Source organism: Labeo rohita, chromosome 6 (genome assembly GCF_022985175.1).
Source record: "Labeo rohita strain BAU-BD-2019 chromosome 6, IGBB_LRoh.1.0, whole genome shotgun sequence".
Classification (NCBI taxonomy): Eukaryota; Metazoa; Chordata; class Actinopteri; order Cypriniformes; family Cyprinidae; genus Labeo; species Labeo rohita.
The window spans coordinates 34,201,498-34,229,013 of NC_066874.1; the positions used below are offsets into that span (position 1 = coordinate 34,201,498).

At 33.9% G+C, this 27,516-nt stretch overlaps 1 protein-coding gene across 1 annotated transcript in view; it reads right to left on the minus strand.

Moving 5' to 3' along the window:
- Positions 1-2,146: 2,146 nt before the first annotated feature.
- tox2 (TOX high mobility group box family member 2) overlaps positions 2,147-27,516 on the minus strand; it is a 136,260-nt gene continuing 110,890 nt past the window's right edge. The window contains 7 exon segments of the mRNA XM_051112318.1: positions 2,147-4,542; positions 6,055-6,152; positions 6,154-6,192; positions 7,653-8,039; positions 12,426-12,506; positions 20,866-21,096; positions 25,991-26,224. Coding sequence (XP_050968275.1) covers positions 4,500-4,542; positions 6,055-6,152; positions 6,154-6,192; positions 7,653-8,039; positions 12,426-12,506; positions 20,866-21,096; positions 25,991-26,224 — 1,113 coding nt within the window. The 3' untranslated portion in view covers positions 2,147-4,499.

The window sequence follows — 27,516 nt, forward strand, 5'->3', positions numbered from 1 at the left end:
GAGAAAAAAGCTCTTGTCAAAGTCTGTTCAGCGCACGTTGCACCGCAAAAGCTTCAACCGCAGAAGTGGAAAGTTTCCATGTCGCAGGTCATAAACTGTTTGAATGTTCAGTCCTGATGTCCACCGCAACGTCAAACCTACTGTAAATGCCTTTGTTTTCAGTACTCGATTTTTAGTTCATGTATTTTGTCAGCATGCAGCTCAAATAGACTGTTTTTTTGCATAAAAACATCTGTCTTGATCGATTTTGACGCATAATAAGTCTTTATGTATAATGCATTACAAAGGTGTTCATAATATACATTGTGATGCATTATATCTTTTCATAAAATGCATTATAATATTTGCTTGCCATGTGTTTGAGTGCATATACTTTATAAAGGTGTAAATATGATGCATTATAACTGTGCATACAGTTATTTATGATATGCATTATAAGGTGCATTAATTAATGCATATCTTTTACAATGCATGATATATAAAGGCTCCAAGTAAAGTGCTACCTGTTTTTTCCCTTATTTTACACTTGTAAAATGACTTTTAAATGCATGATTATGGCGTCTTGTTAAATCTATAGGAGAAACCTTTGATATTTCTGGAGTATAAAGTCTCCATTTAATCTCATTGCTAACAATTGCAATATTAAAGAGATCTTCATTCCTATGGGTCGTTGTTAGGACTGAACTTTTGGCCTCCTTCCTGGTGCTTTTTGCAATGAAACATCTTTGCTCGCTTTATTGTAATACACGCAAACAATAACGCACGCGACCGCACAATGAAACGGCATCTTTCTGTCTCCATCAGCGTATGTTTCATTAAGATTATATGACTGAGATATTCCTCGTAATGTGTGTCACAGCACGGAATGGCGCTTCTGGTTTCCAATTGTTCAATAATGATCTATCTGCCAATTCAACACTGGCAGAAACACCCGCCGCAATATGAATAAAACATAAACGCGGGGCGGCCGGGCAGTTTTACTGTATAGCTTTGCTTGTCAACTGCTTCTGAGAAAAACACATAATATGAGAAATGTTATAAATGGGTCTATACTTTCAGTAGCAACCACAAAAACCAAGAGATTTCAGGTCAGAGTCCATTTAAAACACACCATATGGATGCTGTACCGCGGTAAAAGCACATGAAGAGACGTTCAGCATTCATGTTCCCTGCTGTGTGAGACTGACTCATATGTGTTATACCATAATGTCCTTTTCTTTCTTATGTTGGAAGATTCTTTCATAACAGTAAAACAGCATGCCATGCAATGTATATCATGTTTTTAAGCAATAAGGCAAATATCATATATATATCATATGTACATATATATTTGCATTTTTTTGCATAATTCTTATGACAGTTAAGCACATTTTTGATATTTTTTTATTATGTAAAATTTTAAATTTAAATGTTATTTTTTTATATACAGTTTATTTATTTATTTTTTCCCTCTTTGCCTCTATTTTTGGAATCTTTTAATTTAATCATTTTATTCCCCACTGAAAGGACAAACTCAGTGAGGAAGTGGTTGGTTTTAACAACTTGTGTACATTTAATAAAAATGTATATACTGTATGCATATATATTTGCATTTTTTACATAACATTTATGACAGTTAAGCAGATTTTGTAATATAGTTGATATTTTTTTATTTTTATTTTTAAAAATATTTTACTTTTTTATAGTTTGAATTGTTTTATTATAATTTTTAAATATTTTTGTTCACTTTGCTAGGGTTACTAAGTTCTATTTTTGGAATCTTTTCAATTAATCATTTTATTTCTCAGTGGAAGGACAAACTCAGTGAGGAAGTGGTTGATTTTAACACCTTGTGTACATTTATTAAAAATGCATATATGCATATTTTCAAAATGCATATGCATTTATTTTGGCATAAATCTTATGACATATAAGCACATTTGGTAATATAATTGATCTTTTTTATAATGTAAAATCATATGTTTTTAATTATTTTTATAGTTTTAATTGTTTTATTGTAATTTTTAAATATTTTTGTTCTCTTTGCTAGGTTTACTAAGTTCTATTTTTGGACATCATTTTATTCCCCACCGAAAGGACAAACTCAGTGAGGAAGTGGTTGACTTTAACACCTTGTGTACATTTAAAAGAAATCCCAACCACAAACTTCTCATTTAACGTTTTTATTACGGACAAAATGAAACAAAAAGGCATAGTGACACAAAATGACCTGGCTGGCAAGGAAAGAAAAACCAGCATTCAAAAAGTAAAAATAAAAAATAAAAGCAATTGTCATCATCATTATCATCATCCAAAACAAAAAAAAAAACAAAAACAAAAACAAAAAACAATAGAATTCAAATATTGTAGTTATAAGCAAAAGTGATCTCATTTTGTTCATAAATAGAAACCTGTTAAACATTATTAAATATTAACTGATGGGCAACTTGCTGATAACAGTTTTAAAATAATTATCATTGCTGACTTTACAAATAAAATAACTACAATTGGCAGGTTTGTACACAAATTAAATGTCTTAGAAGTTATTCTTTTTAATTCAACTAAAAATAGTATGCTACAGTAGAAAAAAAAAAGATTAAAATAAAACGTTCGACTAAATGATCAAATGTATTTAATTTTTTCCCACAAAACTTAAAGATGAGATCAACACAATAAAACATCTAGCAAAAGCTACTAGAAAACTATAGACCCACTGTTGTTTTACTGTGTGCTGTATTATCTCACATTGAGAACATTATAGTTCACCTTTACATGTCATAGTGGTGGATTTAACGTCAGTCAAGACCAGGCAAAACAAACGACCCGGGTTTCAATAGAACTACTGCTTTAGGCTCGAAACAAACTCCGTGCAAGTACGCGAACGTGAAATGCGGTGCATGATCCGTGTTGCCGGAAGCGGCGAGTTTAACAAACTGAGGTTTCATTGCGCAAACATTTGGAAACGTGTTCACGTCTGCGTACTTGCACAAAGTGTGTTTCTGGCCTTTGACCTGAATCCAGAACTTTTACGCTTCTATACGTCGCATTTAGAACCTGAGAGTAAATCGACAAAGTCGATCAAATCACCTCACGAGTTTGGCTGTGAACACGCTTTGTAAAACCGTACGTTTGCGATCTCAGAGTTACGGAAGCCCGCTTCCGCCACAGAAAAAAAAAAAAAAAATGCCACATTTAATTTCACAATTCGGATTTTTTCCCTCAAATTTGCAAGTTTACATCTTGCGATTTTGACATTTTTTCTCAGAATTGCATGATCTGACTTTTTTTTTTTTTTGCGAGTTACAAAGTCCAATTTAATTGCAAGTTTACATCTCACAAAAAGTCAGAATCGCAAGAACTGCAAGATGTAAACTTGCAATTGTGAGAAAAAAAAAGAATTTCATGTAATTTAATTTATTTTTTGTTCAGCGGCAGAAACGGGCTTTCATACAGATTTGTGCGGGAGTCCGTTTCGAAATCAAAAATGAGGCTCTGATGAATCGGGGAGCCTAAATGGAGAGCCAGGTCATGCAGTCTGTCATGGTTTTTGCCATAGATCTTTTTTTGGGAAATCACACCAGTGAGCACAGAGTTTAATGCAAGATTGTGTACGTGTGGAAACACTCTTCTGATATCACCTGCACAGGCTGTTCAGTTACACAACGCACAAATACACTCACGCACGCTCATTCACGCCGGCACGCATTCACAAAATACCATTTAAAATACAAATCAATGAATTATAAGTCATATTAAAGAAGAAAAAATATCTGGACTTCATCTTCCCAATTTGACCCCCAAAAAAGTGATATTTACAATCACACTGTGACAGATCAACAAAGACCTACACGGGTCTTTAAAATTACAAAAAGAAGTTGTATTTATCAATTTTTCCATTTGCGCATTTATTTTTTTCTCGTCTGTTTTTTTGTTTTGTTTTTTTGCCTAAAATTCACAGAGCATTATTTGAACAGCAACGTATCGCCCTCAGAAGAGTATTTTCTCTAAAGTAAAGGACCTGTTATTGGCCAAAAGAAGCGTTCTGTTGCAAGCAGGAAATAAATAAAAGTACAACAACAAAACAAAACCAAAAAAACTAAAAATAAAATAAAAATGAGACCAGGAGGAAAGTAACTGAGAAACTACGAGGAGAGTTTTCCTCTGTTTTAGTTAAAGCTCATTTGCCCTGAGGGCCAGGTTAATGGTAGTTTGCTTTATTTTTTTTTCCTTTTCGTTTTTTCTTATATACATCTTTTTTTGACGTTTTCTTTTAAGTTTATTCAGAGACGGGGTGAGTGCTCTCTGAGGTCTCTGGCGGAGAGGCCTGTACATTTTTTAAGTGCTTGGCAAAAATGAAAGGATCACTAGTAGTCTTCAGAACGCGTACACACACACATCCTTCTAAAAACGAATGAAAAATGACACTGAGGGAAACGGATGATGTCTGGGAAGGGTGGAGAGGTGCTGGGGACTCCCTGGTGTTGTTTCATCTTTTCTCTTTCCGTTCTCCTTGTTTTGCTTCAAGTGAGGTAGAGTGGCTTATCCCTGCCTATCATACTGCCACTGCGAAACAATGAGAAACAAATGAGCGTCAGAAAAAGGTTCATGTCTTGCTTTGGAAAAAAACTCCAAAAGTTCTCTTCAGAAAATTGTCTGCCAAAAATAACAATTGTGTCATTATTCACTAACCCTCATGTCACTCCACACCAAGTTTCAAACCAATGCACTGAACAAAAATAAAGATATTAGGCAAAATGTCTGAGCTGCTTGTTTCCATTCTGCTACACTCACTGTACATCACAGAATGTCATGGAATTTTTCAAATTTCGGATAAATAAATAAAAAGAGGGTCAGTACACTTTAATCGATGGACTATTGCCTGTCAATATTATTGTGAATATTATTTACAAAATTTGGTACAAAAACAAAACAAAACAAAAAACAACGGAATCTGAGAGAGAAAAAAGCATAATTCATAGGGCCCTAAACATGTTTTTTTTTTGGTAAACTTTTAATAAACTGATGTTAAATTGTATTGTGAATATTATTGTAAAAATGTCTTATTCATTTACCATTGAAATGGAATCCAGAAAAATGTAAAAAAAAAAAAACAGAAAACACAGAATTTGGTAAAAAATAAATAAATAAAACAACGGAATTTGAGAGAAAAAAACTTAATTCATAAGACCCTAAAAATGTATTTTTTTGGTAAACTTTTAATAAAGTGTTGTTAAACTGTATTAAATTGTATTGTTTTCAATTATACGGAGTCTCAATATTATTGTGAATATTATTGTGAAAAATGTAATAAATTAAAAAAAAATGTATGAATTAGAAATACTTTTTGATTATTACTTAACCATTAAAATGGAATCCTGAAAAATGCAAAAAAACAAAACACAGAATTTGGTAAAAAAAAAAAAAAAAAAATTGGGCCTTAAAAATGTTTTTTTTTTTTGGTAAAATTGTTGTTAAATTGTATTGAATTGCATTGATTTAAAAACTAAACACCAGAACATGCAAATGGGGGGAAAAAAAGAAATCCAAAAAATTCTAACAGACAAAATGCAATTTGGAAAAATAAATAAATATATCAACAGAATTCATAAAAAAATAAAATAAAACGGATTAAATGGTATTCACTCAAAGTTTTCTAAAGATCTGTTATATGACTTTAGAACACTTGAAAAACATCTCAGTAGTTGTTTTAACTATGGTTTTGGAACTTAAGATGTTTTTTTGTCAATGCATTAGAACAGTGTGAACATTTGGCTAAATACCTACTTTTGTGTTCCACATAAAAAAAAAGAAAGTCATACAGGTTCGGAATGACACAAGGGTGAATAAACAATGACAGAATTTTCATTTTTGTGTGAACTAGTCTTAACTTTGTCATTATATGTGTTTTTTTTGCATTGCATTGTTATATTACACAATAAATAATTCATGCCACACAGCTCTGAAACCACACATGCCGCTTGCACACGCTCACAGAGTCCCCTGATACTACGACACACGTCTCGTGGGACAAGCACAGTTAACACTGTAACAAACACACACACACACACTGTTTACCTGCAGTGGTTTCCACCGCATTCCCGGTTGCAGTACTCACTGTCCCAGTCGGGGTTCTGGCCCACTGGGTTCGGAGCCCCTGGAGACTGAGACCCCCCCCACGCTCTTCTGATACTCGGACTGTAAGTGAGAGAATCCCTGCGAGAGAAAGAATACACATATATTATTAACATTTTTAGGCCAGGAGTATGCAAACATGAATGCTTAGCCAATGCAATGTAAGTGTGTGGCCCTGATTTACATACTTTACATACTAAATTGTTGCACTTTTTTTTTTTAATTCTAAAGCATGTTTTTCATAAATTTAAAATGCATTGAGAAGCAAACCTATAATTTGTTTCTCATTTCTGTTTTCTTTTATTGTTTCATTAAAGGAAGGCGCTAAACACTGAAGGTGCCTGGAAAATCAGACCTTTTCGGTTCACACGGCGTCGAGTCTTCTGATAAAGACAACACCTCCAAAATAACACATCCTCCACCCCAGTTCTCACTTCATCTCATTTCAACTCATACTGCAACCGCTAACTGCACGCTTAAGATGACCTGTCCTTTTCAGAGTTAATTTGGTAACACTTTTCCAACAAGATTAGTTCCTGCTAAGGTTCTGAACATTGCTATTACTGTCTTAAACAAAAAAACAGGAGGTGTATACTGTGTGTTTCACTGGTTTTCAACATTAAAATGAGTTTTTAATTAACAAAAATTACACTTTAGATCATGCCATACTGTTTACTGCACACTGCATGCTTTATTTCCAGAATAAGTTATTTAAACTGTAGCAATGATATATGTTTGGAATATATATTTTATAAATAAAAACTAAATAAATAAATAATTACAAAACGACTATTAAGAGCAGTATGCAATTATAAACATTTCTAAAGTTACATTAACTGAATACTGTGAATTACATACTACAATCTGTTTTTTTTTCCCCTATGCAACAAGCATTTCTTTTTTTCCAAAAGAGCAAATTATTAAATTAAATTATATTTACTGCATACTGTGCATTACATACTACAATCCTTTTTTTTTCATCTACGCAAGAATAAATGTTTTTTCTTCTTCATCTTCTTCTCCAAAATAGTAAATTAGACTATAGCATGATAGCTGTTACTATGGTCACGTTTGGAATGAAGTGGAATGTATGTTGTATATATATAAAAATAATAATAATAATAATAAAAAAAAACTATTAAATGCAGTACGCAATGATAAACATTTCTAGGGCGGAAACACTAGAATGAAACACTAGAGTACTGTTTATTGCATGCAAAGAGTTTGCATTGCATACAGCTTATTAAAAAAAAAAGTAATATGTGCTACACTATGCATTAAACAACAATGGTATGCAACCTCCTGCTTAAATAAGCAAATGATGTCCAATTATAATTTCAGGAAAAATCAAGTCATTCGCATTTAGAAAAAAATCAAATAAAAACTAGAAATGGAACATCAAGTTGATTGCATTGCCCTATGGGATACAGCTATACAGTTGCACATTTTGACAAATTTCTATGCATTCAATGGCAGTGCGCCGTTCCAGTCGCACCCCATAAACACAAGCACGTGTGGCGTTTCCCAGCGTGCACGCTAACCTGCTGTCCTGGGGGTGGGGAGTGCAGCGGAGCCTGGAGGCCCATCTGGTGAGAGATGATTGGCTGCGACTGGACCTGCTGCATGCGGATTGGCTGGTTGAGGAGGGAGCCCTGGTGCAGAGAGAGCTGCTGGTGGAGGGGAGGGCTGATCTGGAAGGACGCTGGGGGGGAGGCACTGAGTGCGGGCAGCATGGCCGAACGGGGCAGGCCGTGTCTGGGAGCCCCCGCCGCGTAGCTCTGGAGGTCCGAGAGGGGGAAGGGGCTGGGGCCCAGGTACGGGGAGGAGGGCTGGGGCGGGACGCTGTACAGGGGGGCGTTGGGGGGCATCATGTGTGACGACGGCTGACTAGACTGGGCGCTTTTGCTGTCCACCGGGTCACTGTAGGTCTGACAGAGAGGAAGACAGAGAACATGCACGTCATATTTACGCATGTTTATATGAATACTACTATATAACAGCACCAGGTGCATGAGTTTAAACACTCTCAAACTGCACATTTACCTTATAGACCCTGCTTATAGATCTTACCTTATATTTTGCATTATAGAATTGGCATGGACTCTAAAACTTTATGTTTTCCAGCATGATTTGAAAAAAGCATCTTTTACTTCAGTGGAAATGAGAAATAAGAAATTCCTTTAATGTCTTTTGCAAAATAAAGTCTCCTACTGTACTTCTCAGATGTTTCTTCTGAGAAAAAGTCTGCAATCAAAAGTCAGAACTCAAACATTTCTACTCAAATGACAAACAAACCAAAAAAGAAAAAAATAAAGAAGACTGTTAAGAGCAGTATGCAATTATAAACATTTAGTTTAAAGTTACATTCACTGAATACTGTGCATTACATACGATATATATATATATATATATATATATATATATATTTTACTATGCAACAATAAATGCTTTTTTTAAAAAAACATTACATTAAACTGTAACATTGATAAATGTTACTGTGGTCATGTTTAAACTATGAAATTATAAATTATTTTAAAAAAACTATTAAGAGTGGTATGCAATGATAAACATTTCTAAAGTTATACTTACTGCATACTGTGCATTACATAATATATTGTTTTTGATTTTTTTTTGCACTATGCTACAATAAACTCTTCCAGGGCTTTTTAAAATCATATTTACAGTATATGAACATATCTGCCAAAAACACAGCATATGTTTTTGACAAAAATATTTAATTACATGCAATGAAGGGTGGTGTTTAAGAAAGGCGTTTAATAAAATATCTCAAACTGTGCTCAGATTGGCAAACATCCCAAAGTCTGCAATCCAAACCAAAAATCTCAATATGAACTCAAACGTTTCTCACCAAATGACTCATTTGCATCTATTTTTATTTCCCCTGAGGAATTTAAAGAGAATGCAAGAGAATGGCTAGACCAATAGTTTTCTATCATATTTTATATGCATTATATTTTGACAAAATATTTAATTAAATGCAATAAAAGACAGCATTTAAGCAAGGCTGTGCATCCCAAAGTCTGTGTTCAAAAGCCAGAAATCTCAATATGAACTGAAATGTTTCTCATCAAATGCATCTTTGTTTATCCTGAGGAATTTTAGGAGAATCAGTTCATTAAATGAAGCATTGTCCTTGAGGAGGAGGTAGTGCATCAAAGTCGTGAAACACGTGCATGAGCGTCAATATTTAAAACTGCAGAAAACCACAGTGAGAAGGAAAACCGTCAGCAATCGCACAAACACATCTATCTGTGATTTGTCAAGCTGAGAGCGTGCGCTTACGGCAGAGCATTGTTTCATTACAGTTTTACTCGGAAGCATGCGTCGCAAATGGCAATATGTATTTCAAATGCCAGTGCGTGATGGCCAGTCGCTCGTGTTCATCAGCTGTCACCACCATAACGCCATAACATCTAAACTGATCAACATGAAAAGATGGAGGGACGAATCCGTGTCGGCGGAGAAAACGACCGAAACCAAATGGGAAAGCGAGCGCCGTTTGAGCGAGCACATCTGCTTTGGACGTTTTCAAACATTTCTCTTTAAATTAAACAAGTGGAGATTGTCCAGGTCCTGAACGTACATCATCACGCACCATATGATCGCCTTCAAAAGAAACTGTTATATGTGGTGCCATTAACCGCCTCATATTTCACACAATCTCTAAACAACATCACAAACCAGAGGTTTACTGTTTTTCACTAAACTCAAACTTGTGTCATCATTTATTCAGCGCTAAACTTGTATGAGCTTCTTTCTTCTGTTAAACACACAAAAAGCTATTTTGAAGAATGCCGGTGAACAAACAGCTGCCGGTACCCATTGACTTCCAGAAACCATTTGGTCACACATTCTTCAAAACATCTTCTTTTGTGTTTCAGGTAAGACAGAGATTCATACAGGTTTGAACCAAGTTAGATTTTTAGGTGAACTGTCCCTTTAAGACTCTCTGATATTCTTAACTCGATGAAATTCTAACATAATATCCTGATTTAAAAAATATAATGTCAGAAAATGTACTTTTACACAAACACAAACTCATATTTATGTAAAAACGACTTGACAGTAATGCATCACATGATAAAATAGCAGCAGGTGCATGAGTTTAAACACTCTGCAACTTCACATTTCCCAGCAATTCTTCTCGTGCTTTACTCTCAAAGACGCTCTTCATGCTCCCAACAAAAAAGTGCATACAAAACCTCATTTGTGACTAAAAAGAGTCACTCTCTTTTCATGAGTGTATGTTTCAAGTTTTGAGCCGTGAAATTGATGTCAGAGGCATTTTTTCCATCATATTTTCCTCCTTTTCAATGCATGAGAGTATACGAACACATCAATCAAAGCATCTGGCAAAAACAGATTTTGACGAAATATTTAATTATACGCAATGAAGGACGAGAAAGGCGTTTAATAAAAGCCTCCGAGGTTGATGAATACTGTATTCACGGCTTAATCAGCGCTCTTGTTTTGGGCCAAGGAGCTCCGAGAGCGAGGTATGGAAAAGGAGAGAGAGTGTTTAGCATGAAAATGCAATTTGCGTTTTTCAAAAGAGAAACAATGAATGTAAAATTAGTGGTTTGAAATCGCTGCGTTTTATTATGCAGATGAACGTATGCCATGAAACGACAGATCGTGCTGATTTCTGCTCGGTCGAATCCGTCCGACGCCTTTCCCCAATTCGTTATCGATTTATGGATCGCGCAGGCGGCGCAATCTAATAGATTACAACAACAGTTAGTGACCGCAGAGACATGACAGAGATGAATACCGCTGACACAATTATGTATAAGGTTTGGGCTAATGATGCTATTTTTGGGATTGTGTACACGAGCGTGCCAGCAGAACGAAGAACGAGCGTCTGAAGGATCAGTTCACACACAAATGAAGAATCTGTCATCATTTATTCACTCTCATGTCACTCCAAACCTGTTTGACTGAGAAGGAGAATTTTCAAAGGTTCTTTTCTCAAATCTTTTCTATGTGCTCATTACTTTAGGATTATTTAGATGCTCTTATGTTACTTATTAATCATTTGAATTATTATTTATTTATGTTATTTTTATTTCTTTTGATACTCCTGTTAAGATTTCATTTATATCAGTTTTATTTTCAGTTGCCAAAACAAACAAGTTTTTCATCTAATAGTTACTTTGTTTTATTTCAATGAAAGAAAAAAAGTTTTTAACAGATTTAATTGTTAAAAATAACAACACTGATCTTAAAAACACCATAAAATTATCATAAAGGCTGTATAATTTGCATTTCTTATAAAGTCAGATGATGGACTGACATGAAGGTGACTAAATAATGACAAAATCTTCACATTAAAACATTGTTATATTTTCAGATTTAATTTCAGTAATTTTAGTTTTAGTAATGTTGTTATGTGTCATTTCTATTACGTTTTTACATTTCTACTTAGCTACTTTAATTTACTTTAATAATTTAATTTAATTTAATTTAAATTTTAATTTAATTTAAAATTAATTTAATTATTGTAAGTTTTAGTCATTTTAATACTAAACTTTAAACTTATTTTCAATTAGTTATTTTCAATGCAGCATTTATTTATTTATTTATAATTAACAAAAATGATTTTTAATAGTTTTAGCTTTTAAGTTTTGCAAAACTAGTCTCAAAATTACTCAAATTAATTACATTAAAATTAATTATTTCAGAAAAAAAAAGTTTTATGATGAAATTGATATTTTTTGGATTAACTATCCTTTTAAAACACATAATTAAATAAATATTTTATTTTCAGGTTTAATTTGACTTTAACTTTTAGTAAATTGATGTGCTTTTGTCATGTTTATATTTACATTATTTTATACACTTTTATATAATTTCTATTTAGCTTTAATTTATATCTGTTTCAGTAGTCATTTTAATACTGAAACATTTTCTGCTATTTGCTAATAAAACATTTTTAAGTTTTTATCTAATATTTAATTTTAATTAACAACAGTAGTGTTTAATAGTTTAAGCTTTAGTTTTAGTTGACAGTAACAACACTGGTCTCAAAAAACACCATAAAGGTGTCATAAAAGTAGTCTATATGCTCTATATTTCTTATAGCAAGTCATATGATGGCCAGACATGAAGATGAGTAAATAACAGAGAATCTTCATACTTTGTCTGATCTATCCTTTTATAAAACACACATACAGAAACTCTCCTGCTCTGATGGCTCTTCCCACGAGACTGTGCTGAAATCTTTAGTCTAATGTTTACCCCCCCAACATCAGCGCTGACCCACAGACATCACAGACGTGAACCCGTCCCGTTACCTTGGAAACCAGGCTGGCTCGGTACGCTGCCAGGGCCTTCAGGTACTCCTTCTTCGCTGCTTCTGTTTTCCGTTTGTATGCCTGCGAGGAGACCAAACACAACTGTCAATAAACACACACACACACACACAAGTAATGCTGGAATATGAACAGTTAACCTTTGCTTTGCACCTGGTCAGTGTCATGTCAACAACTTTAGCCTAAACTTACTATCTAAAATCTAGTCTAGCCTCTTCCAAGTCTTTACTGTCTCACTGAAACAAAAAAAAAAAAAAAAAAAAAAATATATATATATATATATATATATTTTTTTTTTTTCTTGCACAGTGTTTTTGTCTTATTTTCCACTACAAATCAGTGTTATTTTAGCAATTTTTTATTATATTATTATAGTTTTTATTAATATTTAGATTTATTTTATTTTCTGTTTTCAGTAATTTTGTTGTTTTTATCTGTTGAGCAGTTTGTAATGTCGATAAAGTTTTTATAATTTTTTTTTCGTGTTTTAGTCTTAGTTATTTTAGTACATCAAGGTAAACTAAAGTAAAAGGTGAAATGCCACCTAGAAATAAATGTACTGTATTTATTATTTTATATAAGTTATAGTTTATTTTATTTCAAGTAACCATTTTTATGGTTTTAATTTAAGTTTCAGTTTAATTTTAGTTAGCTATATTAACCCTGTTATAAATCTAAACATTTTTAAATCAAGATACATTTACATTTACAAAATGAAGACTTTAAACTTTAAAATAAGACAAAATATCTGGCAATGTGACAAAAAAACAACAAAAAAAAACAAAAACAAAACATGCATGCATATTAGTAATTTTTATGTGCTTTTGTCATGTTGCTATATATTTTTTATATTTATTTATTTATTTTATTTAGATTTATATTTAATGTAAGTGTGGTTGTCTGCATAATAGAAAAAATAAGCCTCATGTTCAAAACAAAATTATTCTGATTGGGTTCATACTGAGAAGCCTAATAGAAAACCACACAAAACATCCCACTTTTTAGCCCTTATTATGTACTTTTGTCATGTTAGTATTAGTCTTTTACATTTCATTTAATTTATATCTAATTTAGTAGTTATTTTAATACTTCAGCTTATTTTGTTTCAGTTTCAATTGACCCCGCTGAGAGAGATTAAGCATAAATACTGAGCATGAAAATCATGTTTTACAGTGCATTGCACGTTGCATGTGAGTGTAAATGCAGTTGTCATAATGGAAGTGAATTAACATATTTCAAACCAAATCATTCTTTCTGGGTTCATATTGAGGAGTCCATTAGAAAACCAGACGGATTTCTAAGTGTACATCCCACATCAAAGAAACAGCACAAAAGAAAAGGCAAGAAAAGGCTGGGGGTTGAGGAGGAGAAAGACTGAATTTACTGCAGCCTATGCAAACAAAGTGAACGAAATGCAATGCAGGCTAATGTAATTGCTTGTCAATCATTTCACCATCCCAGAATTACGGCTTCTATTTCTTTTTGGCAACAAGTGCAGCCAATTCCCTGTGAAACTGGGACGGACATCAGAATGATTTCAGCTGATGGGGGAAACACGCTTTAAAACGGTGACAACATACGTCACGCTGCTTCCAGACACATCCAGACGACAACGCTAAATCACCACCCGAGAAACTGAAGGGAAAAAAAAGCAGCTTGACTTAACAAGATGAATACGGCTGCGGTCTCACAGGAAGAAAAAATACAAATGAGATCTCCTGAATATCTCAGTCCTGTCTCCAAGCAATGAGATCAAGTGGAGTGCAAACACTTCCTTAAAATAAGAGCCGGAAATCTCACATGTGTGAGTTTATGATACTTCCTACTTTCAATATCATTTAAATAATGTAACTTTTTTTTCCCCTCACATTACAGTAATGTGAATTTAGGGGAAAAATGTGCTACATTCATTCATGATGATAATGGCACAATGCAATGAATAAACAAACAAACAAACAAACAAACAAACAAATAAATATTAATATAATGGTTAATATTTATTTAAAACATTATTTTTCTATGAATAAAATATAAAGTATGAATATAAAATATGAAGTTCTATGAGTAAAGAACATTGGTATATATCTGGAGATGATCTTGAGATTTATAAAAAATAATATAAAATAAAAATAAAATAAAATATAAAAACTATAGAAGACACACAAAAAAACATTTTGTATATCTGTCTAGAAGTGCAAAATAATGATAAAATACTGTAATATTAAAATAACATACTGTAATAAAAAAAAAATAAAATAAAATAAAATAAAATAAAATAAAATAAAGAAGAACTTATCTGTATAACTATCTACAGCAGACGCTGTCCTTAATGAACCAGTTATCTGGAGCTCTAAAGCTGCACATATTCATACAACACTCTCAGCAAGCAAACACATGGATGGATTAAGAATACAAACACAATCTGGCCTCAAAACCAAACAAAACCAATGAATGACAACGAATCGCACTCAATATGAAATTCTTTGTTTAGACAAATACTGGTAGGGATAAAAATTGGGCTGATAAATAAAATAAAATAAAGTAAAATAAAATAATAAAATAAAATAAAATAAAATAAAATAAAATAAAATAAAATAAAATAAAATAAAATAAAATAAAATAAAATTAAGTAGTGAAGTAATAAAATGTTTTTAGTCTAAGTCTATTTTTTTTTTACAAATTATTACAATAAAACAGCAAATGACACAAAATAAAAATTAGATTTTATTTTATATTAATTTTATTTTATTTTTTAGATATTTCATTTTAGATATTTTACAATATTATATTTTATTATAATTTTTTTCTCACATTACAATAATGAGAATTGTCACAATGCAAAAAAATATTTATGTTAATCTTGTGTTAATCTTGTTTTTTTAATGAAATATAAAGTGTTAAATATGTCTGAAATATATCTGGACATGTTTTTGAGATTTATGCATGAAAATACAGGAAAATAAAAGCAAATATCTTACAAATGTAGATAACTATAAAATAATATTAATACAATAAATAAAATAAAATACTAAATTAAAAAAGTAAAAAAAAAATATAATATTAAAATAATGAATAGTAGTAAATTTATAAATAATTTTTACAATAAAACAGCAAATGACACAAAATAAAAAATAATAATAATAATAAAATAAGTGTTTTAGTGTTGGATTTACTTAAAAAAAATTCACTCAGAAATTGCTAGTAAATTAAGAATTTTTACAATAAAACAGCAAATGAAAAAAAAAAGCAAAAAATAAAATAAAATAAAATAAAATATAAAATGATGTTTCCCTAGCTTATTTTAGTTCTTGTAGTTTCTTATTTTATAGTTGATTTGTAAGTGTTAATTTAGAGACGCCACTAAAGGTTTTTAATTGTAACAATAACTGTTGATCTGTCAGCACGCTTTGAACCTTCACAGAGAAGTTGATTTTAACCAACATTTAATCAACACAACAAAAACAACAGACCGAAAACACGAATACCTTCACGGAGCGCGAGTTCGCGACCTTGCGCGGCGATGGTTAAATATTGAACGAGGTGGCGTCGTTTTTTGTAGTAATGAACTCCCGAGGAGCTCCCAGCAGCTTTGGTTTCAAATTAATTTAACCTCCACTAATGAGTGGCCCTAACGACAGCAGCTCTTAAATAAATTACCATGCCTAAGGATTTCTAATTATTCCAAAGTGAGCGGATTCATTAGCAATTGAAGCCGTCAGAGAGGGAGCAGGTCGCTATGAATTAGAGGTAACGGAGCGCCGGGGCCGCGGAGCATGTGTTGGCGTCTTAATCGTGACACGCCGGTCGCCCCCCGCAGAATTAGCTGTAATTGTACCTTAATGAAATGTTCTTGTTTGATAACCGCTTAATTATGGAAGACAATAACTCGCGAGACCCGCTGACACGGGGAACGAGAGAGAGATATACAGCGCTGAGAGGCTGCGTTTTACACTGAATCAGGACGAAACTCGTCATTTGTGGCTCTCTCAGTGAATCTGAAGAACAAGTAACAACACAAGATGAGTTTGAAGTGTTATTATCTGGGGCCGGACGACGACACGGACCATCCAGAAGAGCAAAGCCTTATATTTAATGAGGCTGACGCGTGACATTCCCAATGGAGAACAAAAGAACAAGATCATTATACACAAGGAAGATGTATGAACCCAAAAAACATGCATGAATCTCTTGAAAACATGTCATGGTCACATGAAACCCCCAAATTTAATTACTGTAATGCATTTGATTGGAATTGAGTTTGAAAACTTGTTTGAGTTTGTAAAAAAGCTTGTAATTCTCATAATTCCGAGAAAATTGAAATGATTTTAAAGTCAGCATAAATAATGAAAAAAATTTTTTTACTCAGAAATTGCTTGTAAATTTGACAATTATTTACAAAAAATGCCAATTAACATATTAAATTAAATGTTTGTTTTTTTTTAAATGGTATTTTCTTGTGAAACATACTCTAGTATCTTTATTTTACTTTACTGACAACGTTGAAAAATCATTTTTACAGTGCATGACATCTAAGTATTACTATTGTATTTTTTATATAAGTTTATATATTTTATATTTATTTAATTTTATATATTTTATATTTAATATTATATTTTATTATATATTATTTTCACATTACAATAAGAAGAACTGTCACAATGCCAACATTTTTTAATGTTAATCTTGATTTTTTTATTTTATTTTATTTTCAAGACATATAGTGTAAAATATGTCTGAAATATATCTGGACATGCTTTTGAGATTTATTTATAAAAGTTTTTTTATAAAATTTTTTATAAAAGTTTTATTTTATAAAATTTATTTATAAAAAAATATCTTACAAATGTAAAATTAAAAATATATATATATATATATATATATATATAAATAATATAATGTATGAAATAAAATACAAAATTAAAAAGTAAAAAAAAAATGAAATTATCTAAAAATGAAAATAATTATAAATAATATTAAAATAATTAAGAAAATAATGATTAAAACAAAATACTAAAGTAAAAAAGTAAAACAAAATAAATATCTAAATATTATTCAAATAATAAATAAAATAAAATAAAAAACTATAAAAAGACAGAAGAAAAATGTTGTTTGTCTGTCTAGAAGTGCAGGCCCTGTCCTTAATGAACCGGGTGTGACTGGAGCTCTGGAGCTTCTATAACCAGTAAATAAATGTTAGGGAATGAGGCTTATTGCCTGCGGTTGAGAGGGCGGCTGGAATTATGCCTGTTCAGCCACTGTGGTTCTACATCATTTACCATATTCATCATTCACATGACTGACAGGTCAGGGCCATCACTAAAAGAAATGACTGTCATCTATTGGAGCAGAGGCCTATCAATCATCCACTAATGGCCCTATCAGAGCGGCTCTTCTGCAGCACGACTCCTCCCGCTCTGCTCTCTTCACACAATCAAATAGAGTAAGAAAAAAAAATTGTGTTAGATTTACTTTGAAATAATGTTCACTCACAAAGTATTATTATAAAATGGCAAATAATACATGAAATAATTATGTATTATAATTAAATAAAGTAAAAAATAAATAAATAAAATGAAATACAATGTGTTTTCAGCACAGGATTTACTTTAAAATTGTTTCACTTAGAAATTGCTAGTAAAACAGAAGATGGCAAAACTAGACAAACAAATAAATCAATGAACACATGAAATAACACATGAAATAAAAAAATTAAGTATAAGTACATAAAATAAAGTAAAAAATAAAAATACAAATATTTTTAAAAAGTATTTTTAGTGTATTTTCATTTTTTTATTCTCAGAAATTGCTAGTAAATAAAAAAATGATTACAATAAAACAGAAAATGACAAAAAAATAAATAAAATAAAAATAAAATAAAATAATGTTGCCCTAGCGTCCCTTAATAATGAGTAAAATAAATTAATTTCTTTTTTTTAAATTGCTAGTAAATTCTACAAAAAATTACAAGCAAACAGCAAGTAGCACACTGAATTAAAAGTGAAATTTTAAAGTAGACTGAAATCATATTTTCTTACAAAACTCACTCAAATATTTTGTATTTACAACTTTATTTACAGCGTACTAAAATATGAATAGCATAGGAATCATGCTCATATTGACCGATTTGAAAACACATCTTGCACACTCATGTTGATCAAACAGAGTTTTGGAGCAGCCTATACACACACATGCTGCCTAGGTAGGCAGCTCACTAGGGATTGAAACAGAGCCGAACGTGCACTGAAAGCAGCTACATTCGATCCTGCAGAACTTTCTACACGTCCAGTTGGGCCGAACGTCAGTAGCAGGTGATGATCTCAGAAAAAGATGACATAACCAGCGCTAATCAGCGAATTAAACGCGCCTCGGGGACACGCGTCCCCATGACCTCATCAGCTCCGGCCACACGGAACAGATGTGCGGCGAGTTGAGTCACGAAGGAACAATCCCAACTCTCTCCAGAATGAGAGAAAAAGTCACCTTGTTATGCCAGATAAATAAAAACGACACAAACAGACGCCACCGCTCAAGGACGAGCCTTATTATGCTAGGAAACAAACCGAACGCAGCCTAGACGTTCCCTACATCTGAGTCTTCCAGCCGCCGAAGGGTTAAAATGCACAAACAATAACATTTCGGAGAGCAGATGTCCTTGAGGGGGAATTGAAGGGCGCCGGGTGATGGCTAATCTCGTATTCTCAGCATGATCGAATCACCAGGCAACAGATATAAATAAAAAGAGCCCGGGAAATGAGGAATTCACATTCAAGGGTGTCAGCGGCAAAATGAAGATTCATGGTGAAGAGGGGAGAGTGAAGGAGGCAAAAATTAACTGCAAATAAAAGGACACAGCAGCTCTCAGAGAAAGAAAAAAGGCGAGCGAGCGAGCGGGAGAAATATCAGCCGGTGAGGGTGAACGAGCCGCACTCTGTCACCGAGGCAGGTGCTCTTATTTGACATGCAATAGCAGCTTGTGTTATGGAGGATATGCTAAAAATACAGCGCCCATCACACACACACACACACTTCAGTCGAGCTTACTGTATACAAAGCTCATTACTGACACAAACACACACACACACACACACACACACACACACTTCAGTCGAGCTTACTGTATACAAAGCTCATTACTGACACAAACACACACACACACACACACGTTCCCATGCACATCAACACATACTGAACAATCATTCCATGCAAATCAGCTGATTACAGGACAGTGTATATGTATACACTACCATTTATTCAGCAAGAATGCATTAATATCTATCCATTCATCCATCTACTCCATCCATCCACCTATTCTATTCGTCCATCCATCAGCCTGTTCATCTACTCCATCCATTCATCAAATTCATCCGTTCATCTACTCCATCCATCCACCCATCCAACACATCCATCCTTTCTTTCATCCATCTAATCTATCCATCCATCCATCATCTATCTATCCATCGGTTTATCTATCCATCTATCCATCTATCCATCCATCCATCCTCCATCCAACTATCTATCTATTCAAGTATCCACACATCCACCATCCATCAGTCTATCCATCCATCCCTCCAACTATCCATCCATCTATCCAAATATCTATCTATCCATCCATTCGTCCATCCATCACATCTATTCATCAATCTATTCATCCATCCCTCCAACTATCCATCCATCCATCATTTATCCAATCCATCCATCCATCCATCTACCCAGATATCCATCCATCCATCATCACATCCATTCAATCTATCCATCCATCATCCCTCCAACTATCCATCCCTCTTTCCAAATATCCATCCATCCATCCATCCATCCATCACATCCATTCATCAATCTATCCATCCATTCATCCATCCAATCCATCTATCCATCCATCCCTCCAACTATCCATCCATCATCCATCCATGCATCCATCCAATCCATCTATCCATCCATCCATCCATCCCCCCAACTATCCATCCATCCCCCCAACTATCCATCCATCTTTCCAAATATCCATTCATTCATCAATCCATCCATCCCTACTACTATCCATCCCTCCAACTATTCATCCATCCATCTTTGCAAATATCCATCCATCCCTCCAACTATCCATCCATCCATCCATCATCCATCCAATCCATCCATCCATCCATCCATCCATCCATCCCACCATCCCTCCAACTATCCATCCATCATCCATCCTTCCGTCCAACTATCCATCCAAACGTCTTTCCAAATATCCATCCATCCATCTTTCAAAATATCCATTCATTCATCAGTCCATCTATCCCTCCAACTATCCATCCATCCATCCATCCCTCCAACTATCCATGCATCCATCCATCTATCCATCATCCATGTGAAATACTGTATAACTGAGACTCCTGAGCAACAAAAGAGCAATCCCTGATCAACGAAATGCTGGTCTGAATTTACTCACTTGTTTCTGTTCCTCTCCCAGACTGTCCCACATGGAGGCCACAATCTTGGAGACGTCCCCGAATGTGGCGTTGGGGTTTTGGCCCTTGATGGCAGCTTGAGTGTCCCTGAAGAAGAGTGCGTAGGCTGAGACGGGCTTCTGTGGCTCATTGGGGTCCTTCTTCTTCTTCTTCTTCTGAGGTTTGGGCTTGGGCTTCATCATGTCAGAGGAGGGTCGCTTCTCTCCTGTGATCTGAAGGCAAAGAGAGCGAAATTATATGAGTGAAGATGCATCAGTTTGCCTCAACAAGACATACAATTCAGCAAATATGTTTCACTGCTGCATTCAGACAAATCTTCGCTGGAAGTCATTCTAGTTCCTTTGAAGAGCAGAGTATGAAAATGAAATATTTAATGCATGTGTAGTTTGTTGATATCTAAGGTTTCTTCGAGTGCGTCTACACCCACAGCCTGTGTCTCCCATCATGCACTGCTGTTCCAGTCATATGCATGTTTGACTATGCAAATGCGGGTTGTCTTTTATCTGCAAACATCATGAAATAAAAATGGGACGCACTGAATTCCAGAATGCTTTCAGTCAAGCGACGGCGCGGTAATCTGCTCTGACAGTTCATGGACTCTTCAGAGCTCTGAAACATTGCGGCTGAAATTGATTTCTTAATGCAGAGAGTCCAGCAGACGTTGTTAATATCCCATTTGAATCAGTGCTGCATCATCTCATGTCTGATGCGCACTAATACACATTTCTTCATCTAAAACTGCTGTGCACTTAAAATAAAAACAATTGCATTATTTAAACCAGTGAAAATGAGGATATAAACTGAGATAGAGAGAGTGGTGGTAAGACACAGAGGAACAATACAACTTTGTTAAAGCAAACGAGTGAAAGAGGTTTCTAGGGCAGAACTTGATGGTTAGATAACATCATTCTCTCTCATCAGCATTTTCAATGTAGCAAAAAAAAAAAAAAAAAAAGAAACTAATTTGAAGAGAGGAAATGTAGCATGAAAGGCTGGCTGATGCTCCATTAAAACAGAGCGTCTGACTTTACATGTGATTTACATGATGATCACATAAAACAACATTAGAATCATTACCAGAGTCAAAATGAGTCATAAAGTCAACATGATATTAAAAATTCTATTTACTTTCTTAAAAGATGTGGCTTTGACCAGGATTACAGTTAACTAAAACTGAAACTTAAATTTAAAAAATATTTTTGTTACTTTTGTTAAAAAAAAGCGTTAACTGAAAAGTTTAATGTGTTATACTAAAATAAATCAAACTGAAAAAATATAAACATTATACAAACATGTTAAAAAAATACTAAACATGACAAAAAAAAAAAAAAAAAAAAAAAAAAAAAACAAACAATACAATTAGTCAAATTTTAACTAAAATTAAAATGAAAATAAAATATATAAAAATTAAAACAGATTTAAAATATTAATAAAAATTATAACGTTATTTCAATGGTACTCAAACAACACTAGCTTTACTCTTTAATATTTCACTTAAAAATCCACAATTTGTATAGATTTTTATATAAAACATAAAAAATACAAAATATAAAAAAAATTAAATAATATATAAAATATAGATTTTTTTTTTCATTTACTTTATTTTTTAAGCTACTAAAAGTGGTCAAAATAAACACATTTAGACATTCAGACTTTCTATTCTGGAAAAATGGACCGAAATGGACATCATTATTTTTATGGTGCCATATCCGAATTTTATTTCAATACTGTAAGTGTCTCTCAAATCTGTCATGAGATGTGTGCAACAAAACACAGAGTGAGGTTTTGATTTGAGTCAAGTCCAAACATGTCAGTCAGATTATTTTGTACAGTGAATATGTTGAGTATGAGGTACAGTGCACTGCCTGTTCATACTTTACATTTGATCAAATAGTGACAATATGCTTATGTCAATGCCGCTACAGCGCCACTTGTGGCAGCACTGAGAATGCAATGTTCCCTCTTCATTGTGTTGTTTTGTGTTTGATGTGAAATCAAGTTGGCGTGCATTACAGTAACATGATGAAATATTGATTGTAAGTATGTTTTCCACATGCGCACACACATCGCCTATATGTGCACAGCTGCATATTTCCAGACTAGAGGATTCAATTAATGCATGCAAAAGCACACATTCACATGCATGAATATACAAAGCATATGTCAAATACACACAGATGCATTCTGGAAACTGACTGGAATCCAGCCATAAAATGCTTTAGATTTATATACATTGAATTTAATTAAGCGCAAACAAACACACATATGCCATCCATGAGCGTGCGCCACATTCCAGAAGAAAATGAAACGCAGGATGGATGTGTTTGTGTCGGTCACAGAGGTTAAATACATTAGCGTGCGTTGGTACGTATCAATGAGCAGAACTGTACTTGCAAGCATTTCCAGTAAAAGAAATACAGATGGGAATGAAATGTGCTAATTGTTCCCGTTGTCCAGACGGCATTATTATTAAAATCCACCAGGGTTTCAGGCTGACTGAAACACTTCTTGCTTATTTTGACTGGCTTTTTAAATCTACACGGACCAGGTATAATTGCACTGGACTCTGCGCAGTATTAGGCCAGACTCTTCCATAAGCCCGCTGAAGAACAATGTAATTTAAACATCATGTAAGTTAATTCACTCTTTGTGTTCTCCAATCCAATTAAGCATGCAGCGTCGCGATAATGAGGGATTTCGAGCTGCCTGCGCATTACATGCAACATTCAAATTAAATTCAAACTGACACTTCCAATAAAAGGAGAGGATGACGGACAAGCAGGAGTAATTGGTTTTCTGGGACAATGAAAATGAAAAGAGGGATAGAGAGGGAGAGAGAGAGAGAGAGAGAGAGAGAGAGAAACAGAGTAATGTTTTTGCCAACAAATCACAGGGAACAAAAGACGTCAAGATGTGAAGTTAAAATGCAGAGATTTGTAAACACTATTGAGACACACGGAAAATCGTTTGCCTTTAAATAAAGAGGGGAAATTATTCTCAAAGCTCTCGTCTGCCGTTTATGCTCCTCTACAGAGCGCAGCAGACGGATTCCGGAAGTAAAAATCACTTCAATTCTTTGCCACAGAGGAACTGATTTTTAACGATAACGTATAAACCTTTCAAGACAGACCTGCCATGAGATCTGAGGTAATTCACTGATGATATATGATCCTGTAGCCAACGCAATTATTTAAACTGTGCTTGTGTTTAACAGCCAAATTCCTGCCCGTATTTCTGAAGAGAAAAATACACCAATCAGAGAAGCCTCAGTTACCATGGAAACGGAAATAGTGACAAAAGCGCTACTACATATAGATTGAAGTCTCACCAAGGCTGCATTTGTTTGATCAAAAATACAGTAAAACTGTAAAAATGTAAAATATTTTTATAATTTAAAACAACTTTTTTCTATTTGATAACTTGTTAAAATATAATTTATTTCCGTGATGAAATGCTGAATTTTCAGCATCATTACTCCAGTCTTTGGCGTCACATGATCCTTCAGAAATCATTCTAAAATGCTGATTTGCTGCTCAAGAAACAATTATCAATGTTGAAAACAGTCGTGCTGCCAAATATTATTTTTCAGGATTCACATGAATAGAACGTTCAAAAGAACAGCATTTATTTAAAATATAATCTTTTATAATATCATTAATGTTTTTACCGGCACTTTTGATCAATTTAATGCATCATTGATTAAATCATGGCGTTTAAATGATTGACGACAAAATCACTAATGCTTACAACAAGACAATGCGATCGCTAACATGAACTATCAATATTTTTACAGCATGCATTAATCACAGTTCACGTTCATTTCCACATATACTAATACTTTTTTAACATTTCAAGTTGTGTAAATTAGTAACTTGCTTATCATGCTACCAACATGCTAATCAGGCTATAAACATGCTAGTAACTTGTTAATCATGCTAGAATCATGTTATTAACTTGCTAATCATGCTAACAGCATGCTAGTAACATGCTAATCATACTAAAATCAGCATGCATTAATCACAGTTCATGTTAATTTCCACATATACTAATACTTTTTTTTAACATTTAAAGCTGTGTAAATTAGTAACACAGCTAGCAATCATGCTAGCAACATGCTAGTAACTGGTTAATCATGCTAGCAACATGTTATTAACTTGCTATTCATGCTAACAACATGCTAATCATACTAGAAACATGCTAATCAGGCTATAAACATGTTAGTAACTAGCTAATCATGCTAACAACATGCTAGTAACTTGCTAATTATGCTAGAATCATGTTATTAACTTGCTATGCATGCTAACAACATGCTAATCATACTAGAAACATGCTAATCAGGCTATAAACATGTTAGTAACTAGCTAATCATGCTTACAACATGCTAGTAACTTGCTAATTATGCTAGAATCATGTTATTAACTTGCTATTCTAACTTGCTAATCATGCTAGAATCATGTTATTAACTTTGCTAATAATGCTAACAACATGCTAGTAACATGCTAATCATACTAGAATCATGTTATGAACTTGCTAATCATGCTAGAAACATGCTAGCAACATGTTAATCAGGCTATAAACATGGTAGTAACTTGTTAATCATAATAACAACATGATAATAACATGCTAATCATGCTATAAACATGCTAGCAACATGTTTATCAGGCTATAAACATGCTAGTAACTTGCTCATCATGTTAACAACATGTTATTAACTTGCTAATCATTCTAACGACATGCTAATCATGCTAACAACATTGTAATCAGCCTATAAAAATGCAAGCAACAAGTTAATTATGCAAAAACATATTAACAACATGTTAAATCATGTAAGCAATGTGCTAAATCACGCTAGCAACATCAACTTTAATATTTTTACATCTGCGTCAAACTTCCGGGCTAGGCTTTCTCAAGCCCACTCAAAGTTTGTTCTCAAACTTTACTTATCTAGTTATAAATTAACATCAACTAAGATGCAGAAAAGCTGCAAAAGTGTTATTGGTTCATGACACCTAATGCATTAAACAATGTGCAATTTAATGCTGATCGCCCCGTGAAACGCCAGCGCTTTGGAGGAAACTGACAGGACAGTGGTTCCTGTTCGTGTACCTTTGAGTGGTACTTTGCTTCCTCTTCCTGGGCGGAGCTCGAGGGGGAGGGCGTGGCTGACTGACTTCCTGACGATGACGGGGAACCGTGTGTAAAGGAGCCTTGGCCAATCTGAGAGCTGAGCTGGGACAGGGCGCTCATGGGGTGGGACAGTATCCGGGCAGATGGGTTTAGCATGGGGCTGTGGTGGGCGCGGGGGTAATGACTGCCCGCCTGCCCCGCAAACGCCGGCATCTAGGGTGAGAGAAGAAGACCAGACTTTACTAGGAGGAATTTTGAAAAGAAATAACCAATTGAGGCCGATCTACAAAGACACTAGTTTCTTCCCTCACCCTTTGAAGTGGCCGCCTGATTATTGGTGGCTAGTTTAGTTAATTTTGCAACGACTTTTGCACTACAACGCAGATCTTTTTTCAACTGATATACATTCTCACAAACACGTACTGTACAAAGCTGCGGCAAATCGCAATGCATCTGAACCCTGGGGTTTTGAAAGTGTCCTTTATAGTTTCAACCTGACTTATATCATCAACAGATTAGAGAGAGATCTAGATAGATAAGCGTCATTTACAGTAAGTCATCAACCACACTTCTCTCAGCATGAATTTCAAAGCTACTTCAGAAAGCCACAACGTTATTGGTGCTCAACCCGGAAGAATCCCAGAGCAACCACAATAGTGACTTGACACCTAAAAACAACAGTAAGAATTCACCACATGAGACCTTCACATGAGCTAAATAAACCATATATGTAGAAACAATTATGTAAATCACCATATAAAGCAAATACTACTTGTACAGTATGTACAGAAGGGAAACCGCTAAGAATGAATTGTGGCTGAAACGCAGTTTGCACAGGTTGATTCTAGTGCATTTAAGTGCATTTAGCACCTGGTTAACTTCTCTGCACCAAAATCCAATTCAACACCTTATTTTACACACATTAGTATTGCAATATATACAGTAAAACAAAACACCGTTTAAGATCATTTACTAAGAAGTGCAATTTGCATGATGCAGTTCTCCATCTTGCAACTGTGCATCACTATTTAGCACCTGTCAAACTGTGGGTGTTTTCAGTTAATTAAAATGCAAGCTTTTGCACTGATTCAATGCACGGTGATATACAGTATACAGTATATGCCGTGAAGCAAATTCCATTTGTATTTACAGAATAAATTGTGACGGAAATGCACTTTGCACAGGGCGGTTCTAGTGCATTTAGCACCTAATTAAAGTTTTTTTGCACTCAAATGCAATGCAACTCTTTCATTTACATCTATTAGTATTGACTTGTGTATACTAAAGGGAATTTACTAAGAATGAATTGTGGTCGAAAAAGCAATCGGAATTTGCATTTAGCACCTGGTTAGCTTTTCTGCGCTGAAATGCAATGCAAACTCCTGATTTTACATGCATTACTATTCCCTTATACAGCCTAGAGTAAAGCAAACACCCTTTGACTTATATAGAAGTGAATTTGTTAAGAATAAATTGTGGCCAAAATGCAATTTGCCAGGTGCAGT